Source organism: Cavia porcellus, unplaced genomic scaffold (genome assembly GCF_034190915.1).
Source record: "Cavia porcellus strain 051 isolate PalLab524CR breed Dunkin Hartley unplaced genomic scaffold, mCavPor4.1 scaffold_17, whole genome shotgun sequence".
In the NCBI taxonomy this organism is placed as follows: domain Eukaryota; kingdom Metazoa; phylum Chordata; class Mammalia; order Rodentia; family Caviidae; genus Cavia; species Cavia porcellus.
Window position 1 is genome coordinate 27,652,582 of NW_026947500.1, and position 15,301 is coordinate 27,667,882.

At 58.6% G+C, this 15,301-nt stretch overlaps 1 protein-coding gene across 1 annotated transcript; it reads right to left on the minus strand.

Annotated features, from left to right (window-relative positions):
• Positions 1-1,728: 1,728 nt before the first annotated feature.
• Positions 1,729-8,745, minus strand: Fgf3 (fibroblast growth factor 3). The gene is made up of 3 exons (XM_003468125.3): positions 8,526-8,745; positions 6,416-6,519; positions 1,729-2,383 (listed from the first exon to the last, which is right to left on the minus strand). The coding sequence occupies exons 1-3, from the start codon at positions 8,743-8,745 to the stop codon at positions 2,000-2,002; spliced, it is 708 nt and encodes a 235-aa protein (XP_003468173.1). The 3' UTR covers positions 1,729-1,999.
• Positions 8,746-15,301: the final 6,556 nt, after the last annotated feature.

The window sequence follows — 15,301 nt, forward strand, 5'->3', positions numbered from 1 at the left end:
ACCTCACCAGCGCTAATAAACAGTTCTACACATTTCTGTCTTGAACGCAGCCCACCCAGGGCACGTTCATGACTTCCCCAGTCCCTCAGCACTCTCTGTGCCCCCACAGGACTTCCCATCTTCTCCCCCGGGGCTGGGCCCCCAGGCTCCCAGCACAGCCCTGCGGAAAGGACCCTAGGCCGCCAGCTGCCCTCAGATGTCCACCGCTGGCTGCGAGCAGCACCTGCCTTCCTCTGCCCCTGGCTGTTGCCCTGGTGACTGACTCTGTTCTTTCTGCTGCGGGGGCCACAGGACCCTCGAGGTCAAGGCATTGGCTGGGGTGCTTATTCCATCCCTATACAGCTCTGCTGCTATCTCCAATGTTCCTTCTTTGTGGGAGCCTCACCCTGACTCAGCCTCCCGCCATGTGGCGTCTCCCTGTCTGCAAGCCTGTGTGATGCATGCACGAGTGTGCCTGTGCCTGTGTGTGTGCACCTGCGTTTTTTCCATAGGACACCAGTCATATGGGTGTGTGACTGTCCCTACGTCTGTGTGACCTCCTGGCCAATCACATCTGCAATGGCCCAGCTTCCAATAAGGCTGTACCCTGTGAATTGGAGGGAGGGGGACGGCCAGTGTATGAATTGCAACCCTCACTTGCTCCTAATCCACCCCTGAAAGGAAGCCACTCAGCTCCTTCAGAGGGTCGCAGACTCCCCAAGGCAGGAAATGTATTTTTTGTTTTTAAACCATTGAATCTGCTTTCCGCATCAGCCTGAAGCCTGTAGTGCCTTCCTTCCTGGAAGCCAGCTATCTCTGGTTGCTGAGCACTGACACTGCTGCACCCCATCTGTGACCAGAAGCCTCAGGCAGGGTCACCCACCAGCCCCAGCTTCCCGCCGAGAAGCCCCTGCAATCCCTGTGCCACCCACTCCTCCTGGGTGAATTTGGTCTGCAGTGAAAGCACCTCGCATCTGTTCCTGCAGATGCTGGGAGCGCTGCCCCTCGGGGCCCAAAGCTGGAGACCTGGCTGCCCAGGGCCTGGGTGCTGCCATCCTCCTGATGCTTGCTCATGCTCCCTTGCCAAGTTCTTCACTCCCGCTGCATTCTGGGCTGGCACTGGGATCTCAGAGCCCAGCCAGGCTCGAGGAGCAAAGTGCCCTGTCCCCTGCTTGCCCAGGCCATAGCCAGTGGTGCTGGGACAGCAGGTGCCACACCACGGGGAGAGATGTGGGAGGCTCCAGATCCAAGACAGAGCCCGGCTGCCGCTCCCCTTGCTGGGCAGGTGCCTCTCAGAAGCTCGATCCTGCAAGGACAGGAGGTGCTGGTGGCAGCTTGCAATGGTGAGGGAAGGAAGGGATGGTGGGCCCGATGTGGCAGTCCTCAAAACTGTCCCGAGAGGCCTGTGGCTTCCAGAGGGGAAGGTTTGTTGAAATTCCAGTGTTAGTGAACTGCTTTTCCTCACTGTCTCTGTCCATATGTGTACATGAGACACACACACACACACACACACACGTATGTATGCACACAGTGCATGCGGGCACAAGGACACTTGTGGAAACACTTGCACACACACATGTGCATCAGCCTCTTCATTCCACTCACCTAAACCACCTACTGGTTTCAACCCCGGGGGCCTCTGCCGCCCAGCTCCCCGGAGCTCAGCCTGAACCCCATCATCAGAGTTGCCACCCCAGCAAATGACCCTGAAGCTCCACATTGCTTTCAGTCTGTGTCAAGTCCAGCAAATAAAAGTAGAATAAAATACTTTAATGTTCCCATTACACAGCCCCCCACTGTCACTGTCCACCCCTGAGGGCTGCTGGGACATCTTGGGGGGGGCACCTCAGTGCGTGTTGTCTGCCAGCCTGAGGCCCTTGTCCATGTGACCCCCAGCATCTTGCAGGACTCCCCAGGGCTCGACTCCTAGGTGCCCCTCGGTCGGAATCCCAGGATCCCAGGGTCAGAGCAGCCGTGACACCGTGGGGCTCAGGCCTGGCGAGTCCCCGCTGTTGCCCCCTCAGAGCCCCATGGTGGCCTGAACATGCAAGGGCTCCTGGCCACGGCGGGCCCCCGGGTTCTGCTTCTTCCGGTGCCGCCGCCGGGGCTGAACACCTTTGCCCGGGGCCTGCACCGGGCTGCTCTGGAGCAGCCGCACCAGCTCGTGGTCCTTGTGGTCCAGCACTCGGGGCAGGAACAGGGAGGACTTCTGCGTGCGGCGGGTCTTGAAGCCCCTGCGAGGCCGGCCCTTGCCGTTTACAGACACGTACCAGAGTCTCTCGGTGCCTGGCTGCCGCCGCGCCCCCGGCCCACTGGGCGCCGTGCGGTACAGACGGGATGCATATGTATTGTAGCCCAGCTCGTGGATCCGCTCCACGAACTCGCACTCGGCGCTGTAGTGCTCCTGCGGGAAAAGACCATGGTCAGTGGCCACGGGAGGCCACGCTGACACCGGGGAGGCAGAGGCACGTCCTTCCCCTTCCCATGGCCGCCCATACCTGCCCCTGCTCCTACGCCCTGCGCCCCCCTTGCCTGTGAACCGGGCCCCCAGGACCTAGCTCAGTGTGGACTGCTCTGCAAAGGTTTCCTCCACCAGTCTCAGCTCCCCTGCCTCTCCTCTCTGGGACCCCAGCTCTGGGTCGGGGAGGTCCCAGCAGGGGGACCAGTGGGATTGTCTGGAGCAGACATTGGGTCTCCCTACTCTGGGGACCTTGATGGCTACCAGCTTCGGGGGTCAGACATGCACAGAAGAGGGTGCAACCCCAGAGCTCTGCCGAAGAAATTGCAAAAAAGGAAAAGAGCCTGGAAATGCGTCTCACACCTGTAGTCCCAGGTACCTGGGGGACTGAGGCAGGAGGATGGCTTATACCCAGGAGTCCAAAGACAACCTGGGCGATACAGTGAGCGCCTGTACCAAAAAGAGGGGGAGGGGGAGGGGAAGGGGGGAGGAGAAACAGCCAAGAGAGGGAAGGAAGGGACATAGCCAGGTTTTCTGAGCCTGGTTCTCCATTAAACGCTGACTTCAGGTCCAGCCCTGACCACTGCCCTTCCAAAATCACCATCTTGCTCTCAAGGTCCCTGTTCCCCAGGCTGAAGGAGGTTGAGACACCAGGAGCCTGGCGGGAGGGACGAGCTCAGTAATTGTCACAGCGTTGCTGCTGTTAGGATGAGAGCAGAGGCGGGGCTCCAGCACACACAGGGACACGGAAGCCACTCCCGGTCATTGGATTTACAGAGTTGTGCCCAGCCTTGGGTAGGACAGGGGGTGGCAAGGGGGTGTCCCCGCCCTCTCAAAGGCACAAGTTCTAAACTGAATGAGTTTTCCCCAGAGCCCCCAAGCCCAGCCATGGGGCTCTCTCCAGGTCCTGGTGTGGCCATCACTATTGAGGTCAATATCCATAGTACACAGATGGTGAAACTGAGGCAGGTTAGGGCCAAGGCCACGTCCCAGAGGCTGCGACACCACTTCAGCCTGGCCTGACTGCACGGGAGGGTCCAGGGCAGTCTGGGAGTGAGGGTGGGAGTGGGCACACTGCTGGGTGGGCACCTGCCTCCCAGGTGGGACCGTGCCAAACCCAGGGCCTGTCCTAGCACTTCTCCCTGGTCCCCTAGCCCTGGGGCAGGTTTGTCTGTGGGGCCAGAGAAGTCTTATTTTGCAGGGACACTTTGGGAGGGGGGTGACTGAGGGACACAGAGTCATCATCTCAACGATTAAGGAGCTTAGGCCCCCTGAGGAGCAATCAGGGAGTGCAAGACTCGGGCACTTGTTTATACTTCCCCAGGGAGGCACATGTGACTCAGATGACCAGGACAGTGCTGGCTCAGGGGCCAGAGGTCAGCCTCCAGGCCAGCTGGGTTGGGACTCACCAAGAGCACAGTTCCCCATGCCCATCCTGACACTGTCCCACCATACCCTTTGCTCCAAAAGCCCCTCCACAGAGACACTTCCACTCCATGAAGCAAACTTGGGGACATCTTGCAGATGAGGTGACATTTAGAGAGAGAGAGAGAGAGTCACAGTGGGGTGGTGCATCCACAGTAAGAGCAGATGGGACATGACCTGTCTGGAGAATCAAGAGATGCACCAGAACTAGAAAGGGGCACACGTACCAGAGCAACAGGAGAGGGACACAAGCACCCGGGCTGCTTTTCTGTGGGTGGGGCTGGGCACCGGGGTCATCGGAGGACACGAGCGGATTTGCCTTTTTGGGAAAAGCACCTCAGTACATGCCTGGTGGATCGGGTCACAGTGTAAGGGCCAGAGCGCTGCCTGAGGAACGAAGGGATCGATGCTAGGTGAATGGATGGATGAGTGGATAGATAGGTGGATGGATGAGTAGATAGATGGGGCGAAAGAAATGTGAGAAGAAAGGAAGGAAACTAGGAAGGAAGGGAAGGAGGCAGAGAGAAAGGGAAGAAAAGGAAAATGGAAAGGAAGAAAAGAAGAAAAACTATCTGGCAGGATGGGTACATGAGTGGATTCATGGATGGATGCGCAGATGGACTGGTGGATGGATACATGAATGGACGGATGCATGCATAGATGCATGGATGGGCTGGAGGACAGAGAAGTGGCAGGCCAGCTACTGGATCCCCAGACTATTACAATAGTCTGGGAAGGAAGGGACAAGGGCCTGTGTTATAAGGATACTGGCCTCTGGGATAAGGCAGAGGGAGGATTTGGAGATGCCTGGATGTGGGCCTGAGTGGGGGGGGGCTCCTCCATGGCTCCCAGCTGCCTCGGGGCTGGAATGAGTGGCTGCTGGGCCACAGTTGAGGGAGGGGAGTCAGTCTGAGCTCCTGTGGTGTACTGGCTGCCTCTGCACCATCAGGACCTCCGGGAGAGTTGCCATGTCACTCAGAAGGGAGGTCAGGGCTGGCGCGTGAGTGGTCAGGGTGGCATGGTCTCTGGGCATGGGAGAGGAAAAGCAGGCTAACAGTAAGGATCAGGGCACTCAACCCAGGGGCAGGGAGGGGTAACAGCTCTCAAAGGCAGCTCAGAGCAGATAGATGACAAGGTACTCATCCCCCAGGTATCGAAGGGCAGTGAGGAGTTCTCCACTGAGTACTCTGGAAGCTTCCATACCATCCAGTAGACCACCTGTGGCCTCACTGTCTCATGGTCGGTCTGAGAGTCTTGTACCCTCCTCCTCTAAAACCTAGGCTATCGGCTCTCAGGGACAGGAGCCAGAGGTGGCCTCAGACACTCTGGGATGCCCAGGTCAAGGAGGCCTGGACTTGTTTCCTGAGTGGGCTCCCTACTCTGCCTCGTGCCATTCCACAGCAGGACAGGATGCCTCCCCTTTGGATGAGAAGATCTGCCCTGGGTTATGGTTGAGGCAGAAGGCCACCAAACCCTTTCTGGGTTGTCTCTCATCCCAAGAAGGAAGAGCAACTGGGGGAGGAAGCAATTCAGGATGCAGTCAGCTCTCCTCAATTCCACCAGAGCCCTAGGGCCTGAGGGGTCCAGAGAACCCCAATCCACCTCAACAGAAATACAGGCCTAACCCTGGGCAACATTCCTATAAATGTGAGTGGAGCAGGCCCACCAAGGGACCTGCAGGGAGGCCCGTGCCATGAGCTCCTGGGTCCATGTCAAATTCCAGCGATGGGCCCTGGACCTGAGAGAACACATGGCTACACCCCAGCTTTTGTTTTTCCGGTAGCAAAACAGCTGCAAATCGATGATAAAGTAACCCGCTTCAAGAAGGACTTGAGAGACTGAGAGGGGCAGGGAGATGTTAGGGTATTTCCCTGAAAGCCAGATGGAAGCGAGAGAGGGGTAACTAGGTGCAGGACGCTAGGCTGCAGCTGTGGCTGTGTCCTGGGGTTACGTGGGGCTGGAAACTCGAGTTGTCCTGCTTGAAATCACTGGCTGGAGGTAGCAAATGTCCTGCTTCTACAGTGGCTTCTCAGGCACTGCTGATGCCTACAGGATGACAGGATCCTTTCTGACCACGTGAAGTCCAGGCAGCCCATAGCCCATACCTGGAGCCCTTCTGTCGCCCTCCTGGGTTCCTCCTAGGCCTTCCCAGCCTGAGGAGAAGAGGCTGGGCCCACCACCCAGCACAGGCCAGCTCTGTGGAACCCAACAGAAAAGCTTCTGCCCCTCTTCACCCCCAAGTTCCCTTGGGTCCATTTATTTCAGGGACAGTTCAAGAGACCATCTTGGCCCTGTTCTCAGTCATCTTCCAGGAGGGAGACAGAGATGATAAGGTTTGGGGGACAGCTTAGGATGTGCCCAGTCCCTGGTATGACCCTCCCCAAGGGCTTCACTCCAAGTTATTCCCTGGAGCCATCTCCCATGGAAGCACCCAGAGCTTTGAGTGTGATTCATGGACCCGAGTTCTGGTCTACGGCCCTCTTCCCCCTGCTGTAATGTCACCACAAGACAACCGCTCCTTTGGTACCCCCATACTGCAGAGATCGGACTCACCGAGGCGTAGAGCCGTCCCCTCCTGTTCATGGCCAAGTACCGCCCAGAGAAGAGCCCCTTGATGGCCACAACGCCCACTTCCACAGCCGTGATCTCCAGGATACCTGGGAAGAATCAGGAAGGCTTATCACTTCTTCTGCTCCTGGGACCACAGAGGTGAGCTCTGAGCATGGCAGGTCCCACCCAGGTTGCACCCAGACTCAGGACAGCAAGGGCACCCCACGCCCAATGGGTGGTGGTGGCTAATTCAGAAAGAAAGAAGGCACTAGACAGGACTTGGAGAGGGGCCTTGGGGTGGCTGTCCCAGGACAGTCATGCAGCCCTGGGAGGAAGACAATGAAATGAACACGTCCCCACCCTATCTCTGCCAGGCATCATGGGCAAATAATGTGGCTCATCAGAGCTTCACATAGTCTCAAGAGGTGGTTTCATGGGTCAGAACAGCAAGCAGAGCCTACCACGGCAGGGTGACTTGCCCAAAACTACACATGGTGAGGCAGAGTTGGAATCCAAGCCCTGCAGCTATGGTTGGAGCCCTGCATCCTGAGTGCTGAGCCAGCTAGGGAGGGAAGCCCAGGGCGCTCAGGATAACCCAGTGGGTGCCACCCAAACTGGACTGCCAGTGTTTTGGGATGCAAGATGATTGTCTAGGGGGAGGGGCCAAGTCTGGAGCTCCCAGTGGGAAGCTGGCCAGGCCTCTCCCTCTCCCAGGTGTATTCAAGAACGTGAAATCTCCATGCGATGCTTTTTCTCTGGGGGAGGAGGGGAATTAGGGCTTGCAAATTCCCAGGCAGGGTCATCTTCCCCAAAAGGGTTGGAGTGGGGGCTGCCACTAATATCCTCTCCAGGGGGCGCCTAGCACCCAGCACTGCTATAATCACCCGAGTCGACAAGGCTTCACTCCAAGCCTCTGGGGTGCAGGCTGTGGGGCTTTAGAACCCGTGGGGTGACAACATGAGCAAGCCCCACAGCGCTGGCCTCGGGGACCGGCTAAGTGCGAGTCCGGATGCCCAGCAGCGCAGGTTGCACACCTTCTATCCCTCGGCAACCCGCCAAGGTTGCATCAAGAAATCCAGAAGCTCCGCAGCCCCACAGGAAACCTGGATTGGGACTGAACCGCAGAATGGCTTTCTGAGAGTACCCTGCCCACCGGGACCCTCTGGCGACAGCTGGTTCCCACCGTGGGCTCCGGAGGCGTCCCTGTAAAGACGCCCTCGCAGGGCTGCGGCTTTCCCCTAGGAAGCTGCGGTTTCCACAGCCGCCTTGAATCGGCCTCACAGCTTCCTGCGCCCGGGGCCTGAGCGAGCCCGCCGCTTCGGCGGAGGACCTCCGCGGCCCTGGCCACACTCCCACGCTCCCCACTGCAGTCCTTCCGGGCTTGGCTCGGCTGGTCTGCTCGCCACCCAGCTGGCCTGCTCGCTCTGCCCACGGCTCTGCGCTGTCCCCGGTGCCCACAGTCAGAAGTTCCAAAGCCCCGAGCCCAGGGACTCCCGCGGCGAGGCAGCCGGGGCCGCGGTCCTGGAGGCGCGTGTGCGTGCGCGCGTGTACCCTTGTCCGCGCACACAGCCGGACACCCTTCGCGGCTCCCACCCGGCAGCCGGGCGCCCGCCTTCGCTCTGAGCCAGGGAAATAAACTTGGGGTGGTGGTGGCGTCCCGGAACCTCCCTGCAGTGGCAGCGACGCGGGCCGGCCGCCTGGACGGCCGACAGCCCGGAGGGCAGAAGGGACCGCGGCGCGCCCCAGAGTGGAGTCCGGGGAGGAGGTGGAGAAGTCGTCAAAATGATAAAGACAGTGATAAATGCCTCCTTAGCTCCTTTTCTCCGACAAATTCAAAGGGCTGAAACTTGTCAGAACCGCCAAACGAAGCAGAGCGGGGAGCCGGTGGTCACTTCCTGCGCGCCCCTTCGGAGGATCCGGCTAGGCGGGGACCCTTCCTGGAAAGGACCCCTCCCCCAATCTCCTCCGATCCTGGCGTGAAGTTCGCCCGGGCGAGGCTGCGGATCCGCGGACCCGCGGACTCACGGACCCTGGGTCGCCTGTGGCAGCAGGAGCCGGGCACCCCAGGCGCGCTGTCTCCTCTCCCGCACCCCGCCGCGCGCTGGGCACTCACTGTAGGCGCTGTTCTCCAGGCTGCCGTTGACGCGGCCGCTCGGGTGCAGCTGGAGGTGGTACTTGGTGGCGCAGTAGAGTTTGCGGCGCCGGGGCGCCCCGCCGAGGTGCTCGTAGACGCCGCCGCGGCCGCCCGCATCGCGCCGCAGCCGCGCCCCTGGGTCCGCCGCGGGCCAGCCGGGCTCCAGCAGGCTGAGCAGCAGCAGCCAGATCAGGCCCATCGTGGCATCGCGCCCGCCCCGCGGCGGCTGCAGGCCAGCGCGGTGCCCATGGAAGGCGCGGCGGTGCGGACCGCGGGAAAGCGGAGACACGGGTGGGAGAGGGAGAGAGGAGGGAGGGAAAGAGAAGATGGAGAGGGAGGGGGGGGAGAGAGAGAGAGAGAGACTGACTTCAGTTTCCACCTAGGAGCGGTGAAATTTCCGTTGCTGCGCAAAGCTCTGAAAGAAAGGACGGGTCGCCAACAAAAGGCCGACGTGGTCCCCAGGCAAAGGCTCGGGAGGGGCAGGCGTCCGGCGGGCGAGGACCCCGTCCGGACGCGGGCTCAGGCCGGCGCTGCCCGCGCACACTCGCCCCCCGCGCACCGCCGTCGAGCAGCGGCTCCCTCGGCTGCGCACCCCGCGCCCCCGCTCGGCCTCCGGGCTCTGAAAGGTCCCTCGGCCGCCCCTCCCCCGCCCCCGCCCCCGCCCCCAGACCAATTATGCCTCCGAAAATTATAGACCGAGGCCTCGAGGCGGCTGCCCCAGGCCCTGTCACCCCCTCCCGCCCCCCATCAATCCCCCTGCACAATGGAGCCGCCGATGACTGATGTCCGCAAAAACGACTTGCGGGGAAGTGGCGCTGACAAACGCCCATTAGAGGCGGCGCATAATGAAGAGGCCCGCGGAGTGCGGCGGAGGGGAGGCCTGGGCGCGGGCGCGCGTGGGGACCTCGGCTTGTGTGTGCGTCGGGCGAGTCCTGCAGGAGCCCGGTGCGGAGCTGAGCCTCCCCAGGCGAGTGGGACCGCCGGGCCGAGGTGCCTGGCAGACCTGGTGGCACGCGCCAGATTTGCACCCTTCGGGTGGCCAGAAGGGTCCTGACCTGGCAGTGTCCAGAGAGGGTCCTGGAGTCAGGAAGAGGAACAGAAGAGCCAGAGAAATGGGCAGAGTCAGAGAGCCCAGGGACCCGTTGAACAAGACCGGGATAGAAAAAGCAGAGAATGAGAATCCGAGAGATGCGAGGATAGATACAATAAAGACGCAGGAAGAGAGGGAAGGAAAGACAGGCAGAGACCCCCAAGGCGACAGAAGGCCCGCGGGAAGCATGGGTTGTCTGCGGCTGCACAGAGGGGTAGGAGAGCAGAAACACCCAAGGGCCAGAGGTACCCACCTGCTGGGCTGGAGGCCATGCTGTACCTGGCCCAGGGTGTCATGTGGGGACAGCATGCGTCGGGGGTGTCCTTAAGGAGAGGGGCTCCAGGTAGTGCCGGGAAACCACCCCCATTTCCTTCTGCTTCCCTGCCTCTCTTTCCCTGAGTACCCTGACCAGTAGCCCCCAGGGTACAGGTGAGCAGGCTCCAGCAAGGGGACTCTGCGGGGCTGGGGGTCTAGGGCTCAGCCTGGGTTCCAGATTAGCTATGGGTGAGCCAGCTGGGATGGCGGTTCTGTCCTTTCCATCTGGGTCTGGATTTGAGGTCCTGGGGAGTACGCAGCACCCGAGGGCGCCTCTGGGTAAGCTATAGGAGCTGACGTACACATGGAGACATTTCCAGCCACCGTAACCTGACACTCAGGGCAGCCTGTCATCCTTGAGCCCACTCCAGTGTGCTCAGGGACCTAGCATCTGCACAAATGACCACTGCCAGCCATCACCCCAGGCCTCAGTCCTGGCTGAGATTGCCGTCACTGCCTTAGGGTTGGCTGGTGAGAGCCTTGATCAGCCTGAAGCTCTGGTCATGAATAGTTGGAGCCTCAGACTCTAGCAGGGATGGAACTTGCTTTGCAGGGCACAGAGGACCAAAAGAAGATTTTGCCAACAGGGCGCCCTGGACTGGAACTTGCTGGGCACTTGAATTTCTTAAGAGAGTGCAGAAGATTCACATGAGCAGCATGTTCACCCTAAAAACCATTTGTGGTGCTTCTGAGAGTGAGCTACCTGTCCACTCTGGGTTTAGAGGAGAGACAGAGACAGGGACAGAGAGAGCTAGAGAGACAGAAAGAGATAGAGACACACAGAGAGAGAGATAAAGAGAAAGAGAGACAGACAGACATGGAGAGACAGAGAGACAGAAAGAGAGATAGACAGAGAGAGATAGAGACAGAGAGACAGATAGAGAGATAGAGACAGAGACAGAAAGAGAGAGATAGAGAGACAGACACAGAGAGACAGAGAGATACACGGAGAGACAGAGATAAGGAGAGAGACAGAAGGAGAGAGGAAGAAGCAGGAGAAGCCAGGGCTTTCTGCTCTTCAGGCCCAGCCTCCTTCTAACTAGTCTCCCCTAGAATACTGGGAGGAGCCAGAAACAGGGGTGAGAGGAATCTGGGCCACAGCCCCCTCCTGCTCCATATCCAGTTCCCCTACAATTCCCAGGGAGGCCTTGGCCCTGGTCTCTCTACCCTTCCCTGTGGGGTCAGCCTTTGGCCCTCAAGTGTCTTCCAGCACCCTAGAACCCAGGGTGTGTCAGGGGTAGGGTCAGGGTGGCTCTCCCCATGGAGGAAAGCTCCCGAGAGCAGGGGTGCTCCGGGGTCTGTTCCCGACCGACCGCAGTGGCAGCATAGGACGTACTAACAAACACCCTGGCCGCTTCTTTGCGGTGTAGCCTTGGCCTTGCCACGTTGCTCTTGGAGATTCTGCTTTCTCAGGCCAGTGATGCTTCGTGAGGAGAGCCAGGAACTCAGGGGAATGAGTCCTGCCACCCTTGCGGCTGCCATCTTTGGAGAACACCGTTTATTGTTTGAGCCTCCCCCCAGGTTTTTAAAAAGGAGAGAGTGCTGTGTGCAGTTATGCCAGGACTCAGCCTCACAGGCCAGCACTGTGGCCTCAGTGCTTCCTAGAGGACCTGCTCACTGCAGGTCCCTGGGCAGCTCCCTGGGCAGGCAGCTTCCTCTGGGCCTCAGGGAAGACTCTCGCTGGCCCTCCTGTGCCCCTGCACCCTGAGGATGGAAGATGGAAGATGCCTTCATCCATCTGAGACAGAAGCTGTAGCATTAGGGGGACCACCAGGAGCATATGCCTGTGCCCCCAGCCCACTTTCCACAGTTCCCCACTGGGAGTCTTGGCTTATGCACCTTGCAAAAGGCTTCCTCTCCATCTCAACCTGCCCAGCCTTCCAGGCCCAGGAAGCGCCCATGACCCACCTTCTGCAGATTACTTGCTTCCCAAGGGTTAGCTGCTGCCAGGGGCCAATTGCCTCTTCCAACCTCAGCCTTAATATCCCCACCTGAGCCATGTCTCTTCCCACCAGTGCCAGGACCACACCTGGATCTACATACTTTAAAGCATCTCTGGATGACCTAAAATACCTAACTCGAGCTGGGCATGGGAGCGTGCACCTGTAATCTCAGGTCCTCAGGCCCAGAGGGTCACTTTGCCTTCTCCACACATGCTCTGTGGCTGGTCACAAAGACTCTGGCAACATTCTGTACACCATGTTGCTGCAAGCTTCCCTTATCGGCTGATCTGAGCTTGTGCTGTGTCCACAGCTCACGTGGGATGCCGTTTGCTTTGGTGTCCTGCTGAACGAGGCTGTGATGGACATCCCTGAGCTATATCCCTAACTTTTTAATTTTTTTCCTATTAACCGGGTCTTACTGAATTGTTAGGTTGCCCAAGCTGGGCTTATCCCTGTAATCCTCCTGCCTTAACTGCCCAGAGTGCTAGGTTCAAGCCATCATGCATGGCTTGTGAGCACATTTTTTTATGAACCTTTTTGTGGTAATGGACATTGTCACACATACTGCCAGTGAACCCTGTGATGAGGATCCTGGTTTCCGCTCCTCTGACACAGGAGGGACACATCCATTGTCAGTCTTCATGATCACTCAGCCCTGATGGACTTGTTGGCTGGACAGATAGTGTGGACAGTGCTTTGGCACTAGCTTGAGGCTCCCATTGACTGGTTTTGTGTGGCTCTCTAGCCTTAGTGTTTCTGGTATTGTGTGAAGTCAGTGTTTCAGGAAGTCTCTCCTCCTGACTAGGAGAAACCTCCAGGTGGGTGGCCCTGGGGCTGAGGCGGATGTATAGATGATGCTACGTGTCTGTGTCACTAAGGATTGAACCCAGAGCCTTCCACATCAAGCCACATCTTGGCTCTTTCTTATTTTTTGAGGAAGAACCTCACTGAGATGCTCAGGCCAGGCTTGAACTTGTGATCATCCTGCCTCAGCCTACCAGAATGTGGGATTATAGGCATCTACTACCACCTCAGTCTGGGACAATATCTTTTGCTCCCTCCCCCTGGTATCCTTGGCGAGACTCATAGCAGGGACTTTTTTTGTCTTTTGTTTTCCTCAAATGCTCAACATTGTTAAATTGAGGGTGCTGTGGCAATTCCATTCATTCCATTCATTCCATTCATTTATTCATTCACTCATTCATTTTTCATTCATACTGCCTCCCAGGGGGCCAGACTCCAGCCCCACCCTGGAAGGGCCTTGAGAAGGAGGAGGGCAGGCCAGTCCTATGGGTGAGTTGGTCATGCAGCTGTCCCTTGACGAGCGGGTGACCCTGGTCCCACTGGGGAATGCAGCATTGGGAAAGAGTCCGGGGTGGGGAACAGGAAGAGTCTAGACAACCCGGAAATAAAGGCAGGCACTGAGGCAGACAGGAACTGCCAGGGTAGAGGCTGTTCTTAGGGAACTTGCAGAAGTGCAAACTGAAAGTTCAGGGTTAAATGGGGGAGAGACGTGCAGGGGTGGGGCGTGCCCAAGTCAAGTGAGGATTTGGATTTCACCCCAAAGACGAGGATGGCTCAGACAATGCAGGCAGTGGACACCCCACCTCTCTTAGTTGTTGGCCGCAGAGCTGTTGCCATGGCAGTCGTGTGGATGCGGGTAGGGGGTCTCGTGTGGGCGCCATGCTCAGCTCAGCAGTGGGACCCACATCTGTCTCCCCAGCCTCTTGAAGCTGGGCAGTGAGAGGCTGCTCGGGAACATGCAGGCGTGCATCCAGCCCTGGCTCCTTCCTGTGCCCACTCACTGCCCACCTGGGTGGAGGCTGCTCTGCATGGTGCTAATGTCCCTGCAGGGCCCAGGTGGCTGCAAAACTTCCCTCGCTCTGCACAATCAAGGGAGCTTGGGAAACCACATCTTAAGGGCTTTGATTTGATTTGTCAAGAGTGTGGGGCTGGGAAAGGTCAGGGCCACAAGTTTTGGGTCCCCAGAAACTGCCCGTTCCCTTGGCAATGTGGTTCACAGAGCTGCCCTTCAGAGCATCCATTAGGAGGAAATGAGTCCTTGTGGCTTGGCCCTCTATAGCTGGTCACGAGGCCCAGGAGGTCACAGGGGCCCCGCTGAGCCAGGCCAGTCCTCAGCCCCCTTTTCCATGGTGGACATGGGAGCCACAAAGCAGCCACATTGCCAGTGTTCCAAGAGCTTTCTCATGTGGCCACCCCTTTCCTAGTTCCCTGTCCTGTCTCCTGCCTGCTGCCTGTGCAGGACAGCGCTGGGGATAGACAGGGCTTGCAGATGCCAGGATGAGCATGGTGTGGGCAGACTGCAGGAGGCTGAGAGGCACTCACCCCATCCAAGGAGAGGGAGTTGCCAGAGGCTGTGACCCAGGCCCTGCGGGGAAATGGGAGCTTCTGGAAATGAGACAAGGTAACAGGCCCCAGGTGGGGCAGCATGGGAGCGGTAACAAGGACAGGGGGGTGGCAGGGCACAGGGATGGCATTGGCTGCCTTTGTGGACATGTCCCAGGCCCACAGCTCTTCCTTGAGTCCAGCTGGCCAGCAGCAGCTGGACTCCGTGGAACGAGGTGGGGTGCACTGGCCTCCTCTCCTCTTCATCACACCCACAGGACCAGGCACACATGTCAGCATTGGTGCTGAGTTGTCCACATGCTAAAGCCTGAGCTCCAGGATCTCAGGCCTGTGTTTGCAGATGACTGGAAAATTGCTGTTACCTTTGAGGAGATGGTCACACTAAAGTGATATCACTGGGTGACCCTGAGACAATTTGTTCAGGGAAGAGGGAAAATATGGACACCACAGAGCTGACCACAGTGGGGCCCGAGAAGGGGACACTCTCTGTAAGCCAAGGAAAGGCCTCAAGAGGAATCAGACTTCCAGCTCCCAGCCCAGGGGACAGTGACAGTCAGCTGTGTGGTGCTCCATCATGTAGCCCAAAGCCCAGAGAGCTTTTCCTGACTCAGCCTCCAGATGGTCTGCAGGGAGTGTTGGCAGGTCCACAACCACAGCCATGGCTGCTGTGTGCATTGGTGACCTAGGTGGGCAGTGGGCAGCAGGTTCCATGCTTTGCAGGCCTCAAGGATGCCACAGTGAGCATGCACTGTGGAGTGACCCTCCCTGGCTGGCCACAGATAAGGAGACTGAGGCACTGAGTGGTCTGGCAATGTGCTACCGTTTCATGGGCAAGTGGACAGTGGGCACCAGCCCCAGAGGTCGTAGCCCTATTGGCTGCTTGTTAAAAGTTCAGCAGCTGCCCTCAGTCTGGTGGGGAGGAAAAGAGCAGCTAATGGCATTTGTCCCTTTGCCTGTAGAAGGCCCTTTAAGACTCAGCATGGGACTTCGTAAGAGCCTTAAGAGCCGGGTAGCAAGGAGAAAATGAGAAAGCCCCAGTG